The sequence below is a fragment of the Zeugodacus cucurbitae genome, chromosome 5 (assembly GCF_028554725.1).
Source record: "Zeugodacus cucurbitae isolate PBARC_wt_2022May chromosome 5, idZeuCucr1.2, whole genome shotgun sequence".
Lineage (NCBI taxonomy): Eukaryota > Metazoa > Arthropoda > Insecta > Diptera > Tephritidae > Zeugodacus > Zeugodacus cucurbitae.
In genome coordinates, this window is record NC_071670.1 from 13,914,967 (window position 1) to 13,941,976 (window position 27,010).

The 27,010-nt window shown below is 37.8% G+C and overlaps 2 protein-coding genes across 3 annotated transcripts in view; one reads left to right on the plus strand and one right to left on the minus strand.

Annotated features, from left to right (window-relative positions):
• LOC105219499 (uncharacterized) overlaps positions 1-27,010 on the plus strand; it is an 84,756-nt gene that overhangs the window by 43,257 nt on the left and 14,489 nt on the right. Inside the window, exons 2-4 of one of the 2 annotated variants that reach the window (XM_054231513.1) lie at positions 19,878-20,075; positions 20,786-20,906; positions 22,203-22,350. In XM_054231513.1, coding sequence (XP_054087488.1) covers positions 19,878-20,075; positions 20,786-20,906; positions 22,203-22,350 — 467 coding nt within the window. The remainder of the gene's footprint in view (positions 1-19,877; positions 20,076-20,785; positions 20,907-22,202; positions 22,351-27,010) is intronic. The other variant, XM_054231514.1, reaches the window with a different exon arrangement.
• On the minus strand, positions 13,691-17,407 carry LOC128922069 (serine protease Hayan-like). The gene is made up of 11 exons (XM_054231515.1): positions 17,347-17,407; positions 15,660-15,851; positions 15,559-15,591; positions 15,411-15,455; positions 15,272-15,316; positions 15,151-15,183; positions 15,009-15,074; positions 14,605-14,645; positions 14,300-14,499; positions 14,101-14,242; positions 13,691-14,039 (listed from the first exon to the last, which is right to left on the minus strand). The coding sequence occupies exons 2-11, from the start codon at positions 15,827-15,829 to the stop codon at positions 13,756-13,758; spliced, it is 1,059 nt and encodes a 352-aa protein (XP_054087490.1). The 5' UTR covers positions 15,830-15,851; positions 17,347-17,407; the 3' UTR covers positions 13,691-13,755.

Genomic DNA, 27,010 nt, shown 5'->3' on the forward strand with positions numbered 1-27,010 from the left:
TGGGCGAACTCCGAGCTTTTGAAATCCATTGCATGATCCGACATCTACCATATGAGTATTTTGCCACAACGCTTGTAAAACAGAAACGAACATATTGAAACCTGGTCCATCAAAAGTTTCATGTTTTATTCAGTCTCCTAATAAGTAATTTCGTCCGTTCCAAATTATTATTAAATCTGGGCTTCATTAGCTGATTGATATTGTTGTAGACTTCCCTGTTTTTTAGAAATTCGTAGTTATTTAAGCCATCTACAAACATTTAAACTGCTTCTATCTACATCTAGAGGTTTCGAAAGGAATTAATGGAAGTCCCAGCGTATGAGTTAGGTTAGGTTAGGTTAGGTTGTAAGGCTGTTTCCCATAGGGAAAACACACGTAGACTTTAAAATATAATCCTTTGTGAAGCCTGGATCCCCCTTAGAATTAACAAATTAGGAGTCGACAAAGCGCCCTGAACCTACTACAAATCTGCACAGATTCTTAACCTCTATTTCGCGAGCCTGTTCTAAAAAGTGAGATCCAAGAAATCTCTTTCTTGATCTCGCAAAGGCGGGACATTCCAGAAGAAAGTGATGAGACGTTTCCATCTCATCCTTCTCCATGCAGCTTCTACAGCTAGCATCCGGTAAGATTTTTAACCTTACAGCGTGTATCCCAAAGAGAGGTGAGGTTTACTTAGGGCGAAAAATTCAGTAGACCTACCGCGGTTAACCTTAGGCCAGAAGGATCTTGCGACTAAGCATGTGTTGGTAACTGACCAGCGCCTACCCAGCTCAGCCGAAGCCCATCTGTCCAATAGCAGACCGCAGTAGGACAATGGTGCTCCTACATGCTCCCATGCTTCCAATAGTGAGTCCGTCGTCCCTGACCTTGCAAGCTCATCAGCCTTACAATTCCCCGCAATTCCGCAGTGGCCAGGAACCCAGACTAATCTAATTGAAAAGTATAACGATGCCACCGATAGTGAGGATAGGCATTCCTTAACCAACACTGAGCGCATGTTCAATGAACTCAGAGCTAGTATCGCCGCTCTACTATCAGAGTGGATCACCACTTCCCTAAAGGTTGTTGCACTTCGAAGCAATATATCCGTCGCTGCCTTAATAGCAGCCACTTCCGCTTGAAAAACGGTGTAGTAATCGGGAAGCCTGAAACTAAGGTTGATTCGGAGCTCACGACAGTAAACTGCCCCGCCAACTTCGACCCATCCGTGAAGAAGCTCACCGCGCCTCGCCTCCAGCGACTCCTTCCCGCCCAAACGTCCCTTGAGGGAATAAGAGCAGTGAAATTGTTGCCCGGGCTGAGCTCGGTGGCATGGAGGTGATCCAAAGACCTTGGAGTATGAGTACTCTGCACAAAATTTTTTTTTACCACGACATACCCTAAAACAGATTATGCTGGACTTTACTTCTTCATCTGAATTTATTTGCAATAACGCTCTGTTGGCTGGCCTAGACCAAACGTCTCGACGTCTAATACTACAATGATATAAAAGGCGGCCTTGAGTCTGAGTCGATTAAAAATTTAAAGTATTTCAAATTTTGTAATATGATAGGTAACACATTATTAGTGCCTGCCAAATTACATGGTTGCTACCGGGGTAGGAATACAATATAATAATATTTTAAATTAAATAATGAAACTGCCGTCAATTATTATAATATTTGAAAATTTCGTAGGACAAATAATATTTTTAAAATTAATTCTCGAATTGTGTTGCCACCTAAGTGTGCCAATTAAATGTTATAAACGGTAAACAGCATCAAAAGCAATTATTTTGGATCAACCGGGGGTACAATTTTTTAACACTAATTAAAATTTTAGTTTTTCTTACATTATTTGTAGACAAAGTTGCCACCCATTCATAATTTTTCGTCAAAGTAAATAAAAAATGAGCAAAGAAAGCATTTCCGCTAGCTAAAACTCTATTTCTGAATGTTTCGATAATTTTGTTTGTTTGATGGTTGCCAGATTGTTAGCTTCTGTATCAAATACACATATAAAAGATTATTAATTTTCCATTTTTTTATTACATTTTAGTAATGAAAAAAAAAATGTAGTAAATAATTTATTGTTTTTGTAATTGAATGCGTAACATATATGTACCTACATATTATATGTTCTGTATACCCCCGTCGTCTGCAGCTCCGCTTATGTCCAGCCAAACCAATCAACCAATTATGAACAGCGAGTTTTGCGTGGAATTTCCATCGCATTAATGAATGTGTGAATTCTTGCACACATACTGAAATTCTATAAATAGTGGAATACAATTATTTATTGAATTTTTTATTTTACTCCACCGTATATTCATTAGAAATTCATTTCCAGGTGAATGTCGCTATTACATATGTATGTACATATATAAATAATTGTGCAAATAAATTGCGTATTTAATTGAACAAAATTTGGAAAATTCTCAGAATATGATTGAAAATATTTTTGGAAAACTGTCACTAATATTAAAAGTTTTAAATTATTTTTGTTGCGGATTGCCTTCAATAAGTGCTTAGGCTATTATTAAATTTGTATTATTTGTAAAATTTAAATTCACATTTAAAAATTTAATTTTTTTATTTTTTATTAGAAAAACCAATATTTTATTTAAAATGAAATTTTTTTTCTTTTCTTTTAATTTTTTTTAATTAAAAAAAAACATTTTTTTTCATATATAAAATAATTCATTCATATTTATTGGCCTACAACTTTGCTTCCGCCGTTTTTTCTTGTAAATTTAAGGGGTTTGGTTACAAAAATGTTATTCAAAATATTGGCCGCCGCTAGCTACTACTTTTGACCATCTTTCTGGCAGCATGCGTATTCTGTGCAAATGTCGCAAATTCGGCTCAAAAAGTGACATTTTCAGTTGAGAATAAGTTTGGGATGCAAACAGATCTCTACAAATATTTTGTTGGGTTAATGTTGACACAAATGTCCGAGATCGATATAAAACGATTTAATCGATTTAAAAAAAATATTTAATTTTAGACGCTACCGTCGCTATACAAATACCTTTAAATATGTTTCTCCACTATTTCAAGCGTCAAAATAATACAGACTTGCCAACATATTATCTGCTCGAAAATGTATTACTTTCTTTCAAATAAAAATATATTTTTTTTCCAATTGCTCTAATGCAAATTCAATATTTACAAAATTGCATTCAAAACAAATATCAATTACAATATAGTACAGTGGCTACACGATATAATTCCTCTGATTTCGCTCTTAATACTCTACAGAAAGTTGTCAACCTTTCAATTTGATTTAATGGGGTTGCCACACCCCTTTTCTAGTTTACCAAAAATTATTTCAAACGAAATTTTGCTCCACTTTCTTCAATGGTTACCAAATTCATAACAAAACAACATCCACCAGACGATTAAATTTTGTCTAAAATAGTAGAGCAATTTTTGGTAAAATGTACCAACACCGGCCATACCACCTTGGGGTTACTGCTAATCATCGAAACCTACTCAATTTATCGCGTTCGTGTCCGAAAAAAGAGACTTAAAATACATAAACTTATAAAGAATAGTGCAAAAGAATCAATTTAAAATTCCCTATTTCAACTGACTCTGTTGACGATCAGAAGTTGTATGTGCAGCGCATAAACTATCGATACTACATAACCCCACTTAATCGACTACCACAAAGTGCCACATGCCACTGTTTACCAACACTATTTGCAAAAGTGTTAATTTTCCGACTATTTGAACAACGTCAATAGTGAGCGACATTAATGGCGAACTCAGCACACCACTCTTGGCTCCACTACAACAGAGTTATAGTATAATTTTGATTATCAAGTTATGGGTCAATAGAAGCACGGTCCACGTTAGTGGCAAATCAACTGCAAATAACACAAAATACACAAATCATTTTCACCCATATAAATATGTATATATTATATGTACATTTATATGTGTTCAAGCCCTCCTCAAGTCATGATGTGATCTGGCTGTTGCAAGCCACAATTGCTGCTATTGCACGGAGTATTGTGTTTGTTTATTTGATTGAATCACTGGGTAAGTTAATCGCATTATCAACTCTCATTGTTAAACTTTAGTAGGCAATACGAGGGGTGTTCGATAAGACACAGTGAAACCCAAGCCGGAAATCAGCAAGCACTGTGGGGGTGTGAAACATTTGGCGAATGACATCTGTCGACCAAAATCAATATATTTAACTAGTGGTACATTGTTAAAAGCTCGAAAAAAGGCAGATTCAGCATATATTACGAGATACTGATATTGAACACGTGAAACCATTAACGGAATGGTACTCAAAAACATTCAAATGAATGCAATTAAAGCGGTGTACAAGCACGGATGAATCCTCTCGGTAAAAAGTCACAAATGCAATTCAAGTTTCATGAGCTGTATTTTCCCATATAATGGGACCGAGGTCATAAAGCATACAGAGTTCAGCCACAGCAATCTAAATTGAACTTCTCTGTCGGTGAGTGTCAATCTTTACCAATTTCGAAAGACTTGATTACATTTGAGAACATAGGACTAAATTTGAACAATTCATTAGAGATCACGAAAGGTTCACAGTTTGTTGAATCGACTCTATAGAAAACAACAAAGAACCAGGAGAGACTAGATTAGAGCTGAGAGTGAGGACATCCAACAAAACTTCTTCGGCTGAACTTACTGCCAATAAAGCTGGAATGAAATGAACTATGAGGCAGATCGAAACTGAGGAAAACAAGTAACTCAATTGTGGGCTTATTTGTTTTGGTTTCCTTCTTTGTTCTCTTTTTTTTTTTGTAAATCTATTGTCATTTCATCTATCATACGTGTATACATACAAATATTTATTTACTCTCCTCTCATACTACGCTCATAAACGCCTTCTGTCCATCTTTTGACTTCCAGTCACGGTTTCTTACCAGCGCCAGCCTCCACTCGCAACCAATTATGTACATTGCTTCAGTGGCGCTCTTTTTTCCCCTCGTCCTCAATTTGTCGTCTACTTTATTATGGCATATTCTTATGTGAGTCCCTCAAGCACTTTGTTTACATGGTTTGTGGATGCTATTTACGTTTTGCAGCGTTTAATTGATATTAATTGAGAGTAGCGATGCAATTAAAATGTGACTTAATTGTATTCGAGTAGGAAGGTGGAAGGTGCGCGAGAACTAATGGTGAATGTCAATGGCTCTTTACAAATTATGAATCAATCTGTGCTATGGAAATAATGAGGTTGTGGACAGTGCGCTAATTAGTTATAAGGAAAAGTTGTACTAGATGTCGTAGAGACTAATAAATGCTGAGGTCTTGACATTGAAATATTCACGATGTTTTACCAATTATTTAACGTATATAAGTCGGGTGGCAACTACCATAAACAAGAAGTCAAGTGATAGATAGGGATCGAGAAGCCTAGAACGCTTAAAACTATTAAACTACTTGACAAAGCTTCAAATCGTGTACTAACATGTTTCTATAATATATGAAAATAGCACCGTAGCACCGAATTTCATACTCTGCAAAGTACTTAAACCAATACGAAAATATTCAAAAATAAAAAAAACCTTTAAGCACTTTCTCACTTCAGAAGACATAGCAATTATCTGAAATAATATAAATATTTGGAGGAATATGTGATGCAAATATTGAATAAAACAACTTAATCTCGGTTCATATATCGTGAATGTTTCCCAGGAGAGACAAGTATTCGCTACACTTGCGATAACTCGAATTTATATTCAACTGAGGACTATAACCGGAGCACTGTTACTCTAACAGTAATCGCGAAATGAAGTTTAAACTTCTAATTTTTAGTCATGCTCTAACTGGATTATAACCAAACAATTTTTAAAATCTCACTACCCCTCTATTAACGACACTCATTCTGAGGAGCTTAATCCCCTGATCAGCACTTATGCGATCTTTACAATCAACTAAATGCTGTCACAATATAGGATAAAAACATAAAATTTTTAAATACCTTCAACTACACTTTTCTCGATTTCCTTAATAAATTTAAGAAAACTTTCTAAATGTTGTCACATGTTTTTAGTTAAAAAATGTTAACTAATATACAATTTTAATAAAACGGCTAGAAATGTTTTTTAAAAATATATTTTTGGTTTACTGCAAAATGATAACTTTTTGGAGTTGCCACCTGATTAAAAAATATTGAACAAATGTAGTACATAATTTTTTTTTTATTACAATTGTACCTAGTATACAATGATTAAATACTAACAACAATTCAATTCTAATAACTTAACAATAATAATTAAAAGCTAAATGTTAGAGAAATTCATTTGCTCCCACAGTTGTCTTGCTAAGTCTGAAGGCCTCTTACGTTTCTGTCGGTTTTCTCGTTCAGCAATACCAATGAGTCTGGATGCCTCTTCATTTACATGCTGTATAAGCCTTATTTCGTGAATCTTTGCAAGTTTGGTTATTTCGTTTACTACTGAATTCACACCAAGATCACGGTGAAGGTCAGCAGATCTAACATACCAAGGAGCATTAACTATACTTAGTACCTTATTTTGGAAGCGCTGAATGCAGGCAATACAGTTTTGACTTGAGCAATCCCATAGTTGAGCTCCATAGGCCCAACTGTTTGTTGTCGAGAGTTTTCATTTTCTTTAATACGACAAGGCCAGTGGATATGCAAACATAATAATTAGATAACAAGAAAGGAAAGGCTAAATTCGGGTGCAATCTACCATTTAATACTCTCGCAATTTATTGAAGAAATTTAACCAATACATATATGCGGAATAAAGCTCACCGTATTTTTGACAAACCTATAATTCGGTATATGGGAGCTAGGAGAATATAATTTTGAAAAACCTCTTCTTCTTCTTGACTGGCGTAGACACCGCTTTCGCGGTTATAGCGCCACGTATCCCTCCTTCTGGCAGTTTGGCGCCAATTGGTTATTCCAAGCGAAGCCAGGTCCCCCTCCACCTGGTCCTTCCATCGGAGTGGAAGTCTCCCTCTTCCTCGGCTTCCACCAGCGGGTACGAATACTTCGACTTCGAATACATCGAATACATTCAGAGCTGGAGCACTTTCATCCATTCGAACAACATGACCTAGCCAGCGTAGCCGCTGTTTTTTTATTCGCTGGACTATGTCTATGTCGTCGAATAACACATACAGCGCATCGTTCCATCGTCTGCGGTATTCGCCGTTGCCAATTCTTAAGGGACCATAAATCTTCCGCAAAACCTTTCTCTCGAAAACTCCTAGTGCCGTCTCATCGGATGTTGACATCGTCCACGCGTCTGCACCGTAAAGTAGGTCGGGGATGATGAGGGACTTGTAGAGTTTGGTTTTTGTTCGTCGAGAGAGGACTTTATTTTTCAATTGCCTACTTAGTCCATAGTAGCACCTGTTGGCAAGAGTGATTCTGCGTTGGATTTCCAGGCTGACATTGTTATTGGTGTTAATACTGGTTCCTAGGTAGACGAAATTATCTACAACTTCAAAGTTATGACTGTCAACAGTGACGTGGGAGCCAAGACGCGAATGCGCTAACTGTTTGTTTGACGACAGGAGATATTTCGTCTTGTCCTCGTTCACCACCAGACCCATACGCTTCGCTTCCTTATCCAGTCTGGAGAAAGCGGAACTAACGGCGCGGGTGTTGTTTCCAATGATATCGATATAATCGGCGTACGCCAGTAGCTGTACACTCTTGTAGAAGATTGTACCTTCTCTATTTAGCTCTGCAGCTCTTATAATTTTCTCCAGCATCAAGTTAAAGAAGTCGCACGATAGTGAGTCACCTTGTCTGAAACCTCGTCTGGTATCGAACGGCTCGGAGAGGTCATTCCCGTTCCTGACGGAGCTTTTGGTGTTGCTCAACGTCAGCTTACACAGCCGTATTAGTTTTGCGGGGATACCAAATTCAGACATCGCGGCATAAAGGCAGCTCCTTTTCGTGCTGTGGAAAGCAGCTTTAAAGTCGACAAAGAGATGGTGTGTGTCGATCCTATTTTCACGGGTCTTCTCCAAAATTTGGCGCATGGCGAATATCTGGTCTGTTGTTGATTTTCCAGGTCTAAAGCCACACTGATAAGGCCCAATCAGTTTGTTGACGGTGGGCTTTAGTCTTTCACACAATACGCTCGACAGAACCTTATACGCGATGTTGAGGAGGCTTATCCCACAGTAATTGGCGCAAATTATGGGGTCTCCCTTTTTGTGTATTGGGCAGAGTACACTGAGATTCCAATCGTCAGGCATGCTTTCTTCCGACCATATTCTGCAAAGAAGTTGATGCAAGCATCTTATCAGCTCTTCGCCGCCGTATTTGAATAGCTCGACCGGTAATCCATTGGCCCCCGCCGCCTTATTGTTCTTCAAACGGGTAATTGCTATTCGAATTTCTTCACGGTCGGGCAATGGAACATCTGCTCCATAGTCGTCGATTGGGGAATCGTGTTCGCCATCTCCTGGTGTTGTACTTTCACTGCCATTCAGTTAGTCGCCGGATCTTTTCGTAAAATTTCGAGCATTACCCCTGTTGGCCAGCTTGTCAAGCTCTTCATACTCACGCATTTCGGCCTCTTTCTTTTTTTGTCTGCAAATGCGTCTCGCTTCCCTCTTCAGCTCTCGGTATCTTTCCCATCCCGCTCGTGTTGCGGTCGATCGCAACATTGCGAGGTAGGCAGTCTGTTTTCTCTCCACTGCGAGACGACAATCCTCATCATACCAGCTGTTTTTTTTTTACTTTTCCGAAAACCAATGGTTTCGGTTGCAGCTGTACGTAAGGAGTTTGATATGCCGTCCCACAGTTCCCTTATACCGAGATGCTGATGAGTGCTCTCAGAGAGCAGGAGTCCAAGTCGAGTAGAAAATTGTTCGGCTGTCGGTTGTGATTGCAGCTTCTCGATGTCGAACCTTCCTTGTGTTTGTTGACGTGTGCGCTTTTCTACACAGAGGCGGGTGCGTATCTTAGCTGCTACAAGATAGTGGTCCGAGTCGATGTTGGGACCACGAAGCGTACGCACATCAAAAAAACTGGAGACATGTCGTCCATCTATCACAACATGATCGATCTGGTTGCGAGTGATTCGATCCGGGGACAGCCAAGTAGCTTGAAGGATTTTCTTATGCTGGAATCTAGTACTACAGACGACCATATTTCGGGCCCCGGCGAAGTCGATCAGCCTCAGACCGTTTGGTGATGTTTCGTCATGGAGGCTGAATTTTCCGACTGTTGTGCCAAAGACGCCTTCTTTACCCACCCTAGCGTTGAAATCGCCAAGCACGATTTTGACATCGTGGCGGGGGCAGCGCTCATAGGTACGTTCTAGGCGCTCATAGAAGGTATCTTTGATCACTTCGTCCTTCTCTTCCGTCGGGGCGTGGGCGCAAATCAGCGATATGTTGAAGAACCTCGCTTTGATGCGTATTGTGGCTAGACGTTCATCCACCGGAGTGAATTCCAGGTCTCGACGACGGAGTCTCTCTCCCACCACGAATCCCACACCGAATTTGCGCTCCTTTATATGGCCGCTGTAGTAGATGTCACAAGGACCCACCTTCTTCCGTCCTTGTCCCGTCCATCGCATTTCTTGGATTGCGGTGATGTCAGCCTTTACTCTTACGAGGACATCAACCAGCTGGGCAGAGGCACCTTCCCAATTAAGGGTCCGGACATTCCAGGTGCATGCCCTTATTTCGTAGTCCTTTAAACGTTTGCAGTGGTCGTCATCAAAATTGGGGTCTCTCATCGGAGGCTGTTTTGTTCTTTTCATTGGGGAGTGTTTTTATGTGGTGGGTCCCAAACCCTACGCACAACCGCATAGGCGGGTTTCGCCTTCTCACTTTAGCTCGCCTTCAAACGGATGTTTGTTAGCTACCCAGAGGATACTTGGTCTAAGACCGGAAGTCGTGAGCTGCTTGAGCCACGTGTAAAAGAATCGTTCCTGGCCACTCCCAAGTGAATGACAGTCAGAAACTTTCCTCACTTGCGTGAACTTCTACATATGACTCCATCATCCAATGAGGTATATGGAAATGTTATGATCCGATTTTAATAATTTTTGGAACAAAGACTCACTATTAGAAGAAAACAATTTTCTCAGAATTAAATTGAGATATCTGAGAGATTTACCCATATTCTCGGTTAAAATTGATCCTTAGGCGCTGAGTTCAACATGTTCGATATCTGGGGCCTTGAAAAGTTATGGTCCGTTTTCGACAATTTTTTCACAAGTGAAGCCAGAGATGATATGCACTAATTGTGTAAAGTTTTATTCCGTTATCTTCATTGGTTCCTTATGTTTACATTATAAAGTGAAGGAATAAGATGGATTTCAAAATTGAGTTATAAGGAAAGTAGTAGTGGTTGTGAACCGATTTCGCCCATTTTTTGTCCGTGTTATCAGGGTGTCATGAAAATATTATATACCGAATTTCATTCGAATCGGTCGAGTTCCTGAGATATGGTTTTTGACTCATAAGTGGGCGATGCCACGTTACGTTTTTATTACGTTGAGTAATAAAACTTCTCAATTAACTGTTGATTTCATTTGACTCAGCTTCTTTTTTAAGTATCTATATAATTCGCTATGCTTTATTAGCTACGATGAATCTAAAATAAATCATAATTCAATAAAATAAAAAAAAACATAAGATGATAGCATTATCTTCCACGGCTTCCAGAAATCCAATGATTTTGACTCCATGAGACGAACTCACTGTCTTCACAGTTTTTCATGTAGTCTTCTATTGTTCTTCAATGTTCATACAGCCTTCATCTCTTCTGAAGATTTTTCTTTTTGTATTGTCTTGTGGCCAGCCTTAGCTTTTGATCTTAAGTGATCGTTTTATCGCTGAAAACTATATAAATATTTCTAGAGAATTTCAATGACAATCTAGAGAATAAGTGCAGTTGCTTTGTGTCGGTTAAAAACTAACTTTTATCTTTTTTAATGTTAAGTATCTGAGACTCATTTCAGCACTTATGATTATAACTTTTTGTTGTAGAGCCAAAATACATACCGTCAATAATTTTTAAAAATACTGCCGAGTTGACAATACTTTTCCAGAAATAAATCTAGATTGGTTCCGATTACATAGACCAATTTCCGTGGGATCTTTACTACAAATGAAAATTATTTCAGATTTATTCATATCACCATACATCCCTGCATCGATCTGTTGTCATTAATCATATATCAATGCCCAAAATACAACACTTTACTCCTCCCGATACTGAATCTCTCACTTTTTATGGATGTGTGAATTACACGAAAATAATATCAGTGCCCTTCTAGCTAACGTTAGAGACCTGTTATCTGTTAGTTATTTATACCAAGATAGTACTCAGTTGTCTTCTGAATCGTCAACATCTGTCATATGTTTAGCTATACTAACCATAGTTTCATTACTTATTACAATCACGCCTAAAATCACCTCAAACTCAGTTTGACGTTAGCTGATAATACTAAGCATTTAAATCAATTATCAACTTACCACCAACACCGCCTCTCTCGTGCACTTACCAAAAATATTTGCAATGAACGCAATGTCACAAATGTCAGCACATGGACAAACGTAATTGTCATTGGCATGCTTTTAGGCGCTTAAACCAAATGTCACATATCAAAATATTGTGCTTTAGCTCATCACAGCTCAAGTCTCTCTCAACTCTCACATGAAATTTAATGCGTGTGTGTATGTGATATCTCTATATAAATACACGTATTTGTATATCCCGTTAATAATTTACATTCAGTATGAGGGCTGAGACAATTTCTTTTCAATTCACTTTCACCACTACATTACATCCAAGACTATACACACACCTAATGTTGCAAAGTTATTTCACCTACTAAGCGATATATACGTACAGAGCCCACCGGACGTTTGAAAGTACTAATTATAAGTATATGGAAGTTAGGCGAAGTCATGAGTCATACAGTGACTCCGGCAACTAACTGAAGGTTTCAAAACCGGAGCACACTCCTGTAGGACCCTCAGAGGTGATCTAGTTGTTGATGACCAGAGTATACTGAGTTTGTGGAGGAAACACTTCTCCAGCCTGCTGAATGGCAGTGAAAGTACAACACCAGGAGATGGCGAACCCGATTCCCCAAACGACGACGATGGAACAGATGTTCCATTGCCCGACCGTGAAGAAATTAGAATAGCAATTACCCGCTTGAAGAACAACAAGGCGACGAAGAGCTGATAAGGTGCATGCATCAGCTTCTTTGCGGAATATGGTCGGAAGAAAGCATGCCTGACGATTGGAATCTCAGTGTACTCTGCCCAATCCACAAAAATGGAGATCCCACAACCTGCGCCAACTACCGTGGGATAAGCCTCCTTAACATCGCTTATAAGGTTCTATCGAGCGTACTGTGTGAAAGACTATAGGGCTTTATAAAGCCCACCGTCAACAAACTGATTGGACCTTATCAGTGTGGCTTTATACCTGGAATATCAACAACTGACCATGTATTCACCATGCGCCAAATCTTGAAGAAGACCCCTGAAAAGATAATCGACACGCACCATCTCTTTGTCGACTTTAAAGCTGCTTTCGACAGCACGAAAGGATTTCCTCTATGCCGCGATGTCTGAATTTGGTATCCCCGCAAATCTAATACAGCTGTGTAAGCTGACGTTGAGCAACACCAAAAGCTTCGTCAGGAACGGGAAGGACCCCTCCGAGCCGTTCGATACCAGACGAGGTTTCAGACAAGGTGACTCACTATCGTGCGACTTCTTTAACTTGATGCTGGAGAAAATTATAAGAGCTGCAGAGCTAAATAGAGAAGGTACAATCTTCTACAAGAGTGTACAGCTACTGGCGTACGCCGATGATATCGATATCATTGGAAACAACACCCGCGCCGTTAGTTCCGCTTTCTCCAGACTGGATAAGGAAGCGAAGCGTATGGGTCTAGTGGTGAACGAGGGCAAGACGAAATAATGTCAGCCTTGAAATCCAACGCAGAATCACTCTTGCCAACAGGTGCTACTATGGACTAAGTAGGCAATTGAAAAGTAAAGTCATCTCTCGACGAATAAAAACCAAACTCTACAAGTCCCTCATCATCCCCGACCTACTTTACGGTGCAGAAGCGTGGACGATGTCAACATTCGATGAGACGGCACTAGGAGTTTTCGAGAGAAAGGTTTTGAGGAAGATTTATGGTCCCTTAAACATTGGCAACGGCGAATACCGCAGAAGATGGAACGATGAGCTGTATGTGTTATTCGACGACATAGACATAGTCCAGCGAATAAAACGACAGCGGCCACGCTGGCTAGGTCATGTTGTTCGAATGGACGGAAGTGCCCCAACTCTGAAAGTATTCGATGCAGTACCCGCTTGTGGAAGCCGAGGAAGAGGGAGGCCTCCACTCCGATGGAAGGACCAAAGTTGAGATTCTAACAATAAATATAGCCTATGTTACGGGGGTGAATGTAGCTTTCCAATGCTGAAAGAATTTTTCAGCATAGTCACATCTGGAGGCTAGAAAAATAATTGTTCTCTATTTATATGAGAGACACAATTAAGAAGGAACATTGGGTTAACATCTCCAGTAATTTGAGGAAAATCTATCACATTGATACTTCTTATCGAAAATACAACAACAATAAACGATAATCAATATAAGCGAAGTTGCGTATACGCCATCGTGGTTCATTTTCTAAACGAAGCAAAACGCACAACTTTACATATTCGTAAATATGTTGAATAAACGGTTTAACTTTATTTGCAAATTTTAATATTGAAAAATACTACTTTCGAACCTCAGTTGCCATTCTTCGGCCATACAATGCTTTCAATAAAGTCCAAGTGATCAAACACTTTCGTTATCACATAAGGTTCAAAATCGTCAGATTCCTTTGCTACAATTGCAAACAATTTATGTATGGGGAAATTTTCTTGAACTTTGTATATTGGCATGCCAAGGAAAGTGCGCTTAAATTTCAAATTCTTTGCACATAGTTGAGATGGCTTCAGGTCAGCACCGGTCTTATCAAAACATTCACCGTCTGCTACAATCTGAATTTTTCCGAAATATCCCATCAAATCTATAAAAATATATATAGTACAATAAAATAAAAGTAGATAAAAATCAAATTGAAAACTCACAACTCTCTGGATTCACTTGTGAAGTGTATAAGCACACTGGATGCCAATCGGAAGAGTAATCCAAATCACTCACCATTTCAATCAAAGCAATATTGTTAAGGGAAGGTGTTTCTGAAGAGAAATCGGGATGTATGTGAACTGCCTGAAATGTTGAAATCAGTTTAAAAAGAATTTGTTAAAGTTCTAACTTATTAATTACCTTTATTTCCTTATGCTCTGAACCCACTTCTATCTTCGTAAATTTGACAGTTGATACGCAACCTGCTGCAGTTATATAAAACCGTTTGTCAATCCAATTGCCTCTACATAAGCCAACTGCACTGTCAGATTTAAAAAGAAAGGCGCTGAACGAGGTCACGGGATCAATCGATCGCAATTCATTAGTTATTTTTTCACAAGCTTAAACCAAATTAAAATCCCATTAACATTTAGCAATAAAAGTATGTTTCATAAGATCTGTGTTTACAAAATAAAACATGCAATTCAAAACAATGCGAAACTTACCAAGTTCTGCTGGACGTTTCTGAGGTGTGGCAACATCTGTTCTGTAAGTAAAGAGAAATTTAACAAGTAGTAACGATATAAATGGCGATAAGAGTGCGTGAGTAGTAGTTTCTTGTAAGTACTCTTAATTTAGAAGAGGTCAACACTAAACTGTGCGTTCACTAACGAACAAGACAGAATTCATCTAACGGGGAATGGGTTCTATTTACTGCCGAAAATAGGTGTGGCACTAGAACATTGAAATTCTTAAGTTCACCGCGTTATTTTCATAAATTAATTGCAAGTGTTTTTACTTAGTGCTTACTTAGAGAGCTTTAAGCTTAGAAAACTACAGACTTCACAATAAATTGATCTTCATTAAAAGAGTTAGTTTACTTTATAATTACATTAAAACACTTTACTACCTTTTGGCAAGCTGGTTGCTTAACTCAACTACTTTCTGATTCAACCGTGTAATTTCCGCAGACATTCTAAAAAATAAGGAGAAATTAACAAGTTATGTTATAATAATTTTAGAAACCAAATCGTATTCATTCTTAATGCTACCTTCCTTCCGCTGTTTTTATCACCTCTGTCAATCTGAAAGTTTCCAAAAATAAAACAAGAGATAGTAGTAGAGCTCATGAATAGTTGGTGATACTCAAGTTCAAAACAAATTATTATTTACCGTTGATTCCATCTCTCCTCAGTTGCGTTGGCTTCCGCGGTCATTCTGAAAATTCCGACATTTTTATAAAACAAAGGTTAGTAGTAGAGCTTATGAAAATAGTTTAAAATATTTAAGTTAAAAATAAAGTATTAATTACCGTTGAGTACACCTATCCTCGGTTGCTTTGGCTTCCGCGGTTATTCTGAAATTTGGATTTTTTTATAAAACAAATGGATGTAAGTAGATCTTGTTATTGTTGGCGATATTGAAGCTCTAAATATAATATGGTTCTCGTTTAATTCTACCTTTCTTCCAATGCTTCGATTTTCGCTGTCATTCTGAAATTTTCGAAAAATAAATCAAGTGTTAGTGATATAATATTTGATTTCGGATTGGTTCTATTTACCTTTCCAGTGCATCATCTGTTAGACTTTGCTTTTCTCTCTCTTTCCCGGCATCTACGTTAATTTTCAATGGCTCACCGATTATGGAGGGATCAGGCTCATTCCGTTTTCCATACACTGTCGCTTGAAGCAGCGCGAAGTAAAGTCCAAACAATATCAGATTATTTTTCATTTTACAAAATAACTTCAAATAGCTGTGAATAGAAAAAGTAGAAACAAGTGTTCTTAATCTATTTAATATTATTATCACCGGAGTACACTCGAATATCTGGTTCTCATAAGTATGTCGCCTACATTAGTCCAATTATGGACGCACTTTAACGAAAATCGTGCCGCTAAGCATAATTTTATTTTAATATTCTCGCAACTTGTTGTTCCTTCACCTAAAACCTATCTATTTGTTACTCCCTAATTCAAAATCCTAGAAGCACAACATTTTAGATGTAAACCCATATCTGAGGAACTACTTGACCAATTTGATTTCGATGATATATTGATGTTACGACGCCAACTTTGCATTTGTATATGTAAATTAAGTAGCAATAAAAATATTGAAATTAAGTTTAACAAAAATAATGTATTCAAAGTGTGGCATCACTCTAGACATAGTCATAGTTTACAAAACCCTAGATGTCGAACATGAGGACCACAGTGTATGCAACTATTTCTTTTATCGAAAATATCGGCAAATCTCTCACAAAATATCCTAAAGGAATTCAGATGGCGTTTTTCACTGACAATAATGTTCCTCTATGCCAAGAATTGGTAATCCCAAGTACATAAGTACTTTCCCAAGGTACACCTAGAAGTATTTTAGATTAAAAGTATTGTAAATTAATTGAAATTTCGTTTGAATTTGTGCTTAATATATTGACTGCGCGCGAAATTCTCAAACAAAGTTCTTTTATGCATTACTGCATTTATAAGAGATTGACAAAAATGTACTGAAATATACACAGATATTCATATATATATATTTAATTTTAATTTTAAGGGGGTGTTCTGGTCAAGCAGGACGCACCTTTTTCTGAAAAAAATATTATTAAAATCTCAATAAGAAACATATACAAAAATGGATAGTAAAAATGTTTTTAATTTCTTTTTATCTTAGTATAAAAAATGCCTAAAATTCATGATCTTTAAGGTTGCCGTAGTGTTTCGGCGTTTCTCTCACGTGGATTATCTGAGAAATCGCGTAGGCATTGCTTTGGTTTTTTATATTTATTATATTTATATATTTATTTGTCCTTTTACTCTGGAGGGTCCCTTGGGTGGTGAATCGCAGAGTTGAACTTTAATTATAAAGAACCGGAGGGTCCCCCCGAAGGTGGTGAATCGCGGTTCTTGTTTTTAGTAAGTTATTGGCTGTACAAGCCTATATTTATTTATATTCAGGATTTAGAATTCACTGGAGGGTCCCATGGGTGGTGAATCGCAGAGAATTTTATTATTTATAAGCTAGAGGGTCCCCCCGAAGGTGGTGAATCGCAGCTTTGATTATATTTTTTTATTGGCTGTACGAGCCTGTTGAATTAATAAAATAATAATACAATAAAATATAAATTTTTATGAGATAACCGCATAGTCAAAATAAATAGCTTCACTATTTATTTTTTCACATTCTTATTCCTTATTTGACCAACAGTAATTATTATAATTAAATTATAATATATTAAATTATGCACTCACCTTCTTCCTTAGTCCTTCTCCAAAGAGACGCAGCACAGAAACGATACCAAATTAATTTCTGCTTCGCTTTATATTCAGTCACTGATCGCGAATTGCTTATATGTATATTGAGAGAAGAGCAAGAGAATCACAGCCACTCTAGCGATAGTATTTGGAAAGCTAATATTTCCATTCTCACACAATGAAAGATACAATTTAACTCTCCCAAACAACAAGAAAATGCTAGGCAAACTGAGAGAAATTGTAGAAGAAATACTGAAATAGAAATTTGGTTGCGTCAGGGCAGTCATGCACTCTCACATGCATATGTTCATTAAAATATATTCTCAGCAAAACTGAAGACATAAAAGTCCACGAATGATAAGAATGTAGATCACCACAATTTCTTTGAGGTCTCTCTGTCACGGCAACTGAGCAGAGTGAGTGGCGCGAAGTATGTTCTCTCAATTATATATGTTGAATATTTGCCAATGAAATTGTTGCTTAAAATAAAATTTAAGTAATCAACAATCATCGAGCGAGGTTGGGCGGAGCAATATGTGTTTCAAGAGCGTAAGCGATCACACGTATTGTCTCTTTCTCCAGCAAACGGAGAGCGAAAATGCGCCGTTACAATGGGACAAAGTGACAACAAACTCTTCAGAGAGCATCAGTGCCATGGTTCATAGCATCGTTGACGTCAATACGCTTGACATGTGGCGGATGAATGCTTCTGCCTTATCTTTATATTCAATTCAACTGAAATTGCCAATTCATTCTAATTAATGCATTATATACAGTTGCGTTCAAATAAATACCACTGCGAGCTGGAGTATGCTTTAAGGCAAAACCGTGTGTTTAACTGCATATAACTGTTAACTACGAATATTAATACGGATTACAAAGAACACACTGCTAAATGTCTCCCATCGTAAGAGAGTCTGAGGAAAATTGCACAAGAATTTATGGTAATTCTAATATAGCAATGGAGTCGGCCAAAAGTAATGAAAGTAGGATCAGTCAGTACATTGGTGCACATATATTCCATGATATTATTTCAATTAAATTTATTATCAGCACGTTTTGTATTATCTCTCACTCAGACAAGAAATTCAGAAACAAGCCAATCCCGACTATAGTTATGACGGAGAATAATACTGTAAAATTCAGAAGAATTTATGTTGTTTTAAATTATCAACTTGTGTGTATAATTGCTGTGAATGAAAAATAATTTATACTGGAAGTTTATTGAACCCACCGTGCAGTTGATAGTAAAGTCGATCTCTTGTAAATATATTACGTTGTCTTAAATAATGTGTAAATTTTATCAAAGAAATGGGTAACGATGGGACCTTGAATTTAGATGGAAAATGTATTCAGAATACTTCAAATACTAAAGAGAAACTGTGCTTAGTTTCGTAATATTGGTAATATCGTAAATAGTTATTTTAGAGGAAATACAAACGCTATTGCAAATGAAATGCCATTGTGCATTAAAAAATATTTCATCGCACACTGCTATTAATACGAACACCACTGTATATAGTACTTTAATTAAAATATATTTTGAAATTTCGGTTGAATTGAATATATAGATATCCTATTGACATCAGACATGTTTTTATGTTCTTTGTTGACATTTTCGATGCTGCGGAGATTGCGTACGCATGCTCTCCGAAGAGCTTAATATCGCTTTCTCCCATGTTTAATGCTATTTTCTTGCACTCTGTTCACTCGTGAGAGAGACTGTGTCTATAGGTGCGATCACTTACGTTCTCCAAGCATATAATAAGGCTTCGTGCATACCCACTCGCAAATGTGTGTTCACTCAAATTTTGTAAGCAACAATCTAGTGGGCAAATGGACATGTATACTTCTATACATACATAATGAATGAGCATAATTTAGCGCTGACACTTCTCATTGGATGATTTGTTCTTGTACATACATACGAACATTGATATAGATATAGAAAGCATTCGCTTACTAAGAATTAGTTAGCTCACTACATAACAAATACTTGTAAGAAACAAAAAGGGAGGAGGCTCAGTACCGCCTTCTTTTGTGCGCTTCGTATGGATCCAAAGTAGTTTATATATAGCGACTGATATTAAGCTATAATAGAGACAAGTAGATGTGGCTTCGTGGAGGTACAGTGGGTTCGTTTAAGTAAAAAAATGACATTTTATTCATATATCATTTATTTCATCTCTCAGCTTTCACATTGATTTAGAAATTAAAAAATTATAATTAATAAAATTAAAAAATATTAGTTTAGTTTTATTCAATTAAATAAATAAAAACACAAAAACCAAAAAATAAAAATAAATAAATAAAAATAAAATACTCAATAAAATTTCCATGAATCTAACTTTTTTCGCCAGCTAACAACTTATATTTACTGTCTAGCCAACAACTGATATCACTGTTGATTTGTAAGAATTAGTTAGAATATGCTAAGTGCTTGAGAATTCACAAGCCAACCTTAAAAAAACCAATTTCCAATTACACTTGAGTTTCATGTATTTAATTTCGCTTCTCTTCCCAATTAGATGCGCTCACAAGGATGAGTTCGGCACGCAACGTGTGTACAAGAAGACTTCACCCAACTGTGTGCTCACACTCTATCTACCGTCGCGTGAGATCACACTCTCCGGCAATAATCCGGCCATATTGCGTGGTATAATCTATGTGGATCCAAAGGCGATACAAGGTTACAGGGTGTATGCTCAATTAACATTGACATTTCGGTGAGTACTATACTATTCTATACAGATGCATGTGTAACGCAAAAAGAATTTCACATACAATATGCTCGTATCACGAGAGGAGTAGATAGATTTGGATTCAGAAAGTCAGGTAAACTACTACTATTTTGAGAGCTAAAGGTACTTAATTACCCTGCATTATTTTATAGTGTAGATGTTTCATTTTTCACAAAGCCGATTTATTATATCGTACGAAGCTTCTTTATTTCACAAGTGCTCAAGAGATAAAACCTCATTGAATAAATCTGTCCTCAGATTCTAATATAGCTCTTTTTCGTCATTAATTTATTGATGGACAACAACTGCAAAGGCAATTTATTGACGACAGAGCAGAGAGGCTCGAGTAGATTGTAGGGATCTTGTGTAAAAGTTTTTCAGAAGAATGTCTTTCCATTGAGAAAGCATTTCATCATTGCTTCAGCGTTGATGACGTTTATTTCAGGTACAGAATGTGCCATTTTGGAACTACCGATGCTCTGTGACCTATTTGAAGACTTTCAAGATAAGCTCTCGATGTATTCGTACAATACCCAGACGTTAATTATACAGACATCCGTCCGCATTTGATTTCTTCTTCCTAAAATTCCCTCAAGCTCGGACGTTCATCCTTATAAATTATTATAATCGTCCTACATTTAAAAATCCTATAAAAATTTATTAATATTCTATTGTTTATCCTCTTCATTTTATAGTTACGGTCGCGAGGATGAAGAAGTGATGGGTTTGCGTTTCTGTAATGAGGCTATAATGTCGTTACATCAAGTTTGGCCACGGAATGAGGAGCCGGCGCGTGAGTCACTTAGTCCATTGCAGGTGAGTCGAACACAATAAAATAAATAAATAAAACCTTAATTTTATTTAAATTTGCTCTTAAAATTGAGTTTGAAGAAGAATTTGTGGTTGTCTTCAATATCAAATTAAATAGTTAGAAATAAAAGCGGTGTTTTTGAAGAGTGTTGCCACTTATTTAGAAATTATTAATTAAATGAAATTTATAAAAACTATTGCAATACAGTTAAATATAACTAAAAGAGAATGAGCGAAGTCTAAAAATATGGTTAGAGTAAATATTTACTATGAGTGGGGTTGCCAATTACAAAAAAAAGTGTATTTAAATTAAATACATAAGTAATAAACTAAAAAAAGTTTGCTTTGAAAATAATAAATAATCGTAAATTAAATAAATTATATTTGACTAAAGAGATTTCGACAACATTACTGCCTTTCCTAAATAAAAGCGGTAGTGGCAAATTAATGTCAAAAAATTGTCAAGCCCATACAATTTGTATGGCGCATACCTAAATAATGCGACGGCGACGCTGAGCGGTTGAAATTTCAATTTCAATTGGCGTTGCAGCTATATGCTATAGTGAACCTATCTGAACAATTTTTTCGGAGCTTAAATTAGTATGGCAGCTATATGATATAGTGTTCTGATATCGGCAGTTCCAACAAACGAGCAGCTTCTTGAAGAGAAGATAACATCTGCAAAATTTCAAAACGATATCTTAAAAACTGAAGGATTAATTTGTATACTATATATACAGACAGACAGACATGGCTACATCGACTCTGTTCAGCATACTGATCATTTATATATATAGTTTATAGAGCCTCCGACGCTTCCTTCTGGGTGTTACAATCTTCGTGACAAACTTAATATACCCTGTTCAGGTAATAATAACGTTTAATCACTATTGAGTGACAGATATCAAGCTAATAAGAACCCGAAAGAATTTGTAAGCAGTGTTGAAACCACGTTAAATGAAATTAACGAAATGTGTAAATGAATTTACTACAATGCCACTTATTTAATGAAAAGATATAATCAGTACTTGTATATTATAGATATTAAACTAAATAAATCCAGAAAGCCAAAAAAGAAGTTGCCACCTCCTAAAAAATATATTAATTGTACAGAATATCTAAGAATAATTTCGCAAGTATTGCTATTATCAACTATTCACATTCAACTGGTATAACTGCTGATTTGTACCGTTAGATTTCATTGAAAGCCCAGAAGTTCGCTAAACATTTGATATATGAACTGTACGGAAAATTTTCGTACATAAAAACTACTAAAAATCTGTCTACCATTTCTCATTGCAGGAAGCCTTAGTGAAACGCCTTGGCGATGGTGCACACCCATTCACACTCACCTTAACGCCACAAGCGCCGCCGAGCGTGCAATTAGTGCCGGCAAAACGTTACTACGGCGCACCGATCGGCACCAGCTATGATGTGCGCTGCTTTATAGGTGAGTGGAAAATATTAAAAATAACAAACACTAATGATGAGACCAGAAACATCAATTAAAAAAAGGATACAAAAAGTGTGGAAGGCAAAGAGAGCAAGCGTTATTAAGAGCGGCATTAAATGGAAAAATAAAGAAAGAAAATGGGTTTATTTCCCACTGTGCGCAGAAATGCTTTAGAGAATTTCGCAACGTTTGAGTTGTCAGAAATACGAAGAAATTTATTTTTTGGTTATAAAGAAAAAATATTCTCGAGAATATAATTGCAAAAGTTATTATTGCCCACTTATTGCAAGGACACGGATAGACCATTTCATATAATCATATTAAAAATACGCGCAACGCTAAGTGAATCATAGGCTTGCTACGTTTTGTAGTATGTGCCATAGAAAATTGAAATTAGAAAGTGCACTCTTTGCCACAAGTAAACATATGTGCGTTACCACAGATATTCAATTTCTTTTTCACTCACCCACACTTACTAACACATAAACATTTTCTATTAGTTTTCCCTTAACGCAATTCCATTAAACCGGAAATTGAATATCCTATGCGCTGGTATCTCATAACGGTGCAACAAGGTGAGCCCATTTCTTGGCGCCACCACAATTTCACATATGCCTAGTTGTATGCAACATGCTATGAAATCCGTTTAAATGCACCGTTAACACACATTCCTATACGTTTCACACCTCACAAAGTGTTTCAAATATGTGTGTGAGTTGTTGTGTGCTCACGCGTATGGCGTGATATTTGCGTCAGCACTGACATTTTGCAGTCAGTAAACATAATAGAATTTGTTCACGACACTGCTATGTTATTGTAAAGTGTTGTTTTTGTTGTTGTATGTGTAAGTGAAACACTGAAGTGCCGCAAATGCAAGTTAAGTCACATATGCGCAATGTTTTTGAGTGCAACTGTTGATTGCTTTAGCGCATTAGTGTCGCTAAAAAAATAAAATAAAAACAAGTAAGGAAAGGCAAAGTTCGGGTGCAACCGAACATTTTATACTCTCGCAATTTATTAATTATTATTGTCATTCAATTGGGAGTGGCCAGAAACGATTCTTCTCCACATGGTTCAAGCAGCTCACGACTTCCGGTTTTAGACCAAGTATCCTATGGGTAGCCAACAAACAGCCGTTTGGAGGCGAGCTAAAGTGAGAAGGCGAACCCGCATCTACGGTTGTGAGTAGGACTTGGGACCCACCACATAAAAACTAATAACCAATGAAAAATCGACGATAGCCTCGGATGAGACACCGCCCTTTTGATGACGACCCCTACAAACGTTTTAAGGATAATGATTTAAGGGCATGCACTTGGAATGTCCGGACCCTTAATTGAGTGCATCTGCCCAGCTGGTTGATGTACTCATACGACTAAAGGCTGACAAAGGACAAGGACGGAAGAAGGTGGGTCTTTGTGACATCTACTACAGCGGCCATATAAAAGAGCGCAAATTTGGTGTTGGATTTGTTGTGGGAGAGAGACTCCGTCGCCGAGTCCTGGCATTCACCCCGGTGGATGAACGTCTAGCCACAATCCGCAAAAACCGAGGTTCTTCAACATATCGCTTATATGCGCCCCCGCCCCAACGGAAGAGAAGTTCAATGTGACCAAAGATACCTTCTATGAGCGCCTAGAACACACCTACGAGCGCTGCCCCCGCCAAGATGTCAAAATCGTGCTTGGCGATTTCAACACTAAGGTTGGTAAAGAAAGTGTCTTTAGCACAACGGTCGGAAAATTCAGCATCCATGACGAAACATCGCCAAACAGCCTGAGGCTGATCGACTTCGCTGGGGCCCGAAATATGGTCGTCTGTAGTACCAGATTCCAGCACAAGAAAATTCACCAAGCAACATGGCTGTCTCCTGATCGAAACACGCGTAACCAAATCGATCATGTTGTGATAGACAGAAGACATGTCTCCAGTGTTTCAGACGTGCGAACGCTCCGAGGACCAAATATAGACTCGGACCATTATCTGGTTGCAGCAAATAATGCCCGTCAACAAACACAAGGAGGTTCGACGTCGAAAAGCTGCAATCGCAACAGACAGCCACGAAATACTCTACTCGACTTGCACTCCTGCTCTCTGAGAGCACTCATCAGCATCTCGGTATAAGGGAACTGTGGAACGGCATCTCAAACTCACTGCGTACCGCTGCAGCCGAAACAATAGGATTTCGGCAACGACAAAAAACAAGCTGGTATGATGAGGATTGCAGTCTCGCAGCGGAGAGAAAACGGACTGCCTAACTCGCATCGCTGCAAACGACCACAACACGTGCGGGATGGGATAGATACCGAGAGCTGAAGAGGGAAGCGAGATGCATTTGATTTTATGAAATAATGAAGCAACTTAACGAAGTTTTAAAGACCGGAGCATCCTCATGTAGAGACCAAGGTGGTAATCTGGTAACTGATGTCCAGGGCATACTGGGATTATGGAGGGAACACTTCTCCGACCTGCTGATTGGCAGTGAAAGTACAACACCGGGAGATGGATGGAGAACCCAATTCCCCAATCGATGACGATGGAACAGATGTTCCATTACCCGACCAGGAGGAAATTCGAGGTATTCAAATACGGCGGCAAAGAACTGATAAGGTGCATGCATCAGCTTCTTTGATGAATATGGTCGGAAGAAAGCATGCCTGACGATTGGAATCTTAGTGTGCTCTGCCCAATCCATAAAAAGGGAGATCCCACAAACTGTGCTAATTACCGTGGGATAAGCCTCCTAAATATCGCATACAAGGTTCCATCGATTTGGTATCCCCGCAAAACTAATTCGGCTATGTAAGTTGACGTTGAGCAACACCAAGAGCTCCGTCATGAATGGGAAGGACCTCTCCGAGCCGTTCGATACCAAACGAGCTTTCAGACAAGGTGACTCACTATCGTATGACTTCTTTAACTTGGTGCTGGAAAAAAATATACGAGCTGCAGAGCTAAATAGAGAAGGTACAATTTCCTATAAAAGTCTCGACGAACCAACATCAAACTCTACAAGTCGCTTATCATTCCCGTTCTTCTTTATGGTGCAGAAGCTTGGACGATGTCAACATCAGATGAGACGACACTAGGAGTTTTCGAGAGGAAAATTTTGCGTAAGATTTATAGTCCTCAGAACATTGGCAACGGCGAATACCGCAGACGATGGAGCGATGAGCTGTACGAGTTATACGACGACATTGACATAGTTCAGCGAATAAAAAGACTAGGTCATGTTGTCCGAATGTACGAAAACACTCCAGCTCTGAAAGTGTTCGATGCAGTACCCGCCAGGGGAAGCTGAGGAAGGGGAAGGCTTCCACTCCGTTGGAGGGACCAGGTGGAGAGCGACCTGGTTACACTTGGGATCTCCAACTGGCCCCGAACTGCGAAGGAGAGAGAGAAGTGGCGCACTATCGCCGATTCGGCTATAACGGTTGCAAGCTAATCACATACATACAATTTATTGAAGAAATTTTATTTACATAACACACAAATTTACCCATAAATTCGGTATAGAGTTTAATAGAATAACGAAAATCAGCATATATAGTATATGAGGGCTGAGTTATTCCTGAACCGATTTCATTAATTTTCACCAGCAAGGAACACTATATCCAATATACGCTCACTTAATTTTGCTAATATATTTCAGATATTAACGTATACATATATTTTTGAAAAACTTATATGAAATTAGGTATGTGGGAGCTAGGAGATAATATTTTTGAAAAACTTATAATTAGGTATATGGGAGCTAAGATTTTAATAATTTTTGGAAAAGAGACACACTATTAGAAGAAAACAATTTCCTCTGAATTACATTAAATTATCTGAGAGATTTACCGATATTTTCGGTTAAAATTTACCCTTAGGCGCCGAGTTCAACATGTTCGATATCTGGGGCCTAGAAAAATTATAGTCCGTTTTCGACAATTTTTTCACAAGTGAAGCCAGAGATGATATGCACCAATTGTGTAAAGTTTTATTCCGCTATTTTCATTGGTACCTTATGTTTACATTATAAAGTGAAGGAATAAGATGGATTTCAAAATTGAGTTATATGCAAAGTAGTCGTGGTTGTGAACCGATTTCGCCCATTTTTTATCCGTGTTATCAGGGTGTCAAAAAAATATTATATACCGAATTTCATTGAAATCTGTCGAGTAGTTCCTGAGATATGGTTTTTGACACATTAGTGGGCGATGCCACGCCCATTTTCCATTTTTTTTTTAATATGAGTGCAGCTTTCTTCTGCCATTTCTTATGTAAAATTTGGTGTTTCTGACGTTTTTCGTTAGTGAGTTAACCCACTTTTAGTAATTTTCAACCTAACTTTTGTATGGGAGGTGGGCATGGTTATGGTATGGTTTATATAGCTTTATTGGTTTGCGAGATATATACAAATAACCGATTTGTGGGCGGGGTCATTAATGTCATCAATCGACATGTAAAACGGTATCCTTAATCTAATTTAGCCGTACCAAAAACAAAATGCTTACAGTGGAAAACAAACTTTAAATTTAGTACACATGAGAACATGTTGTCGAGTTACTCGCAATTATACAACACACACACGCAGTATACAACTTTTCGATGGAACGAGTACGGTTGAAATGACTCCCTAGCAATGTAGTGCAAAAAGTGTTGACAACGACTA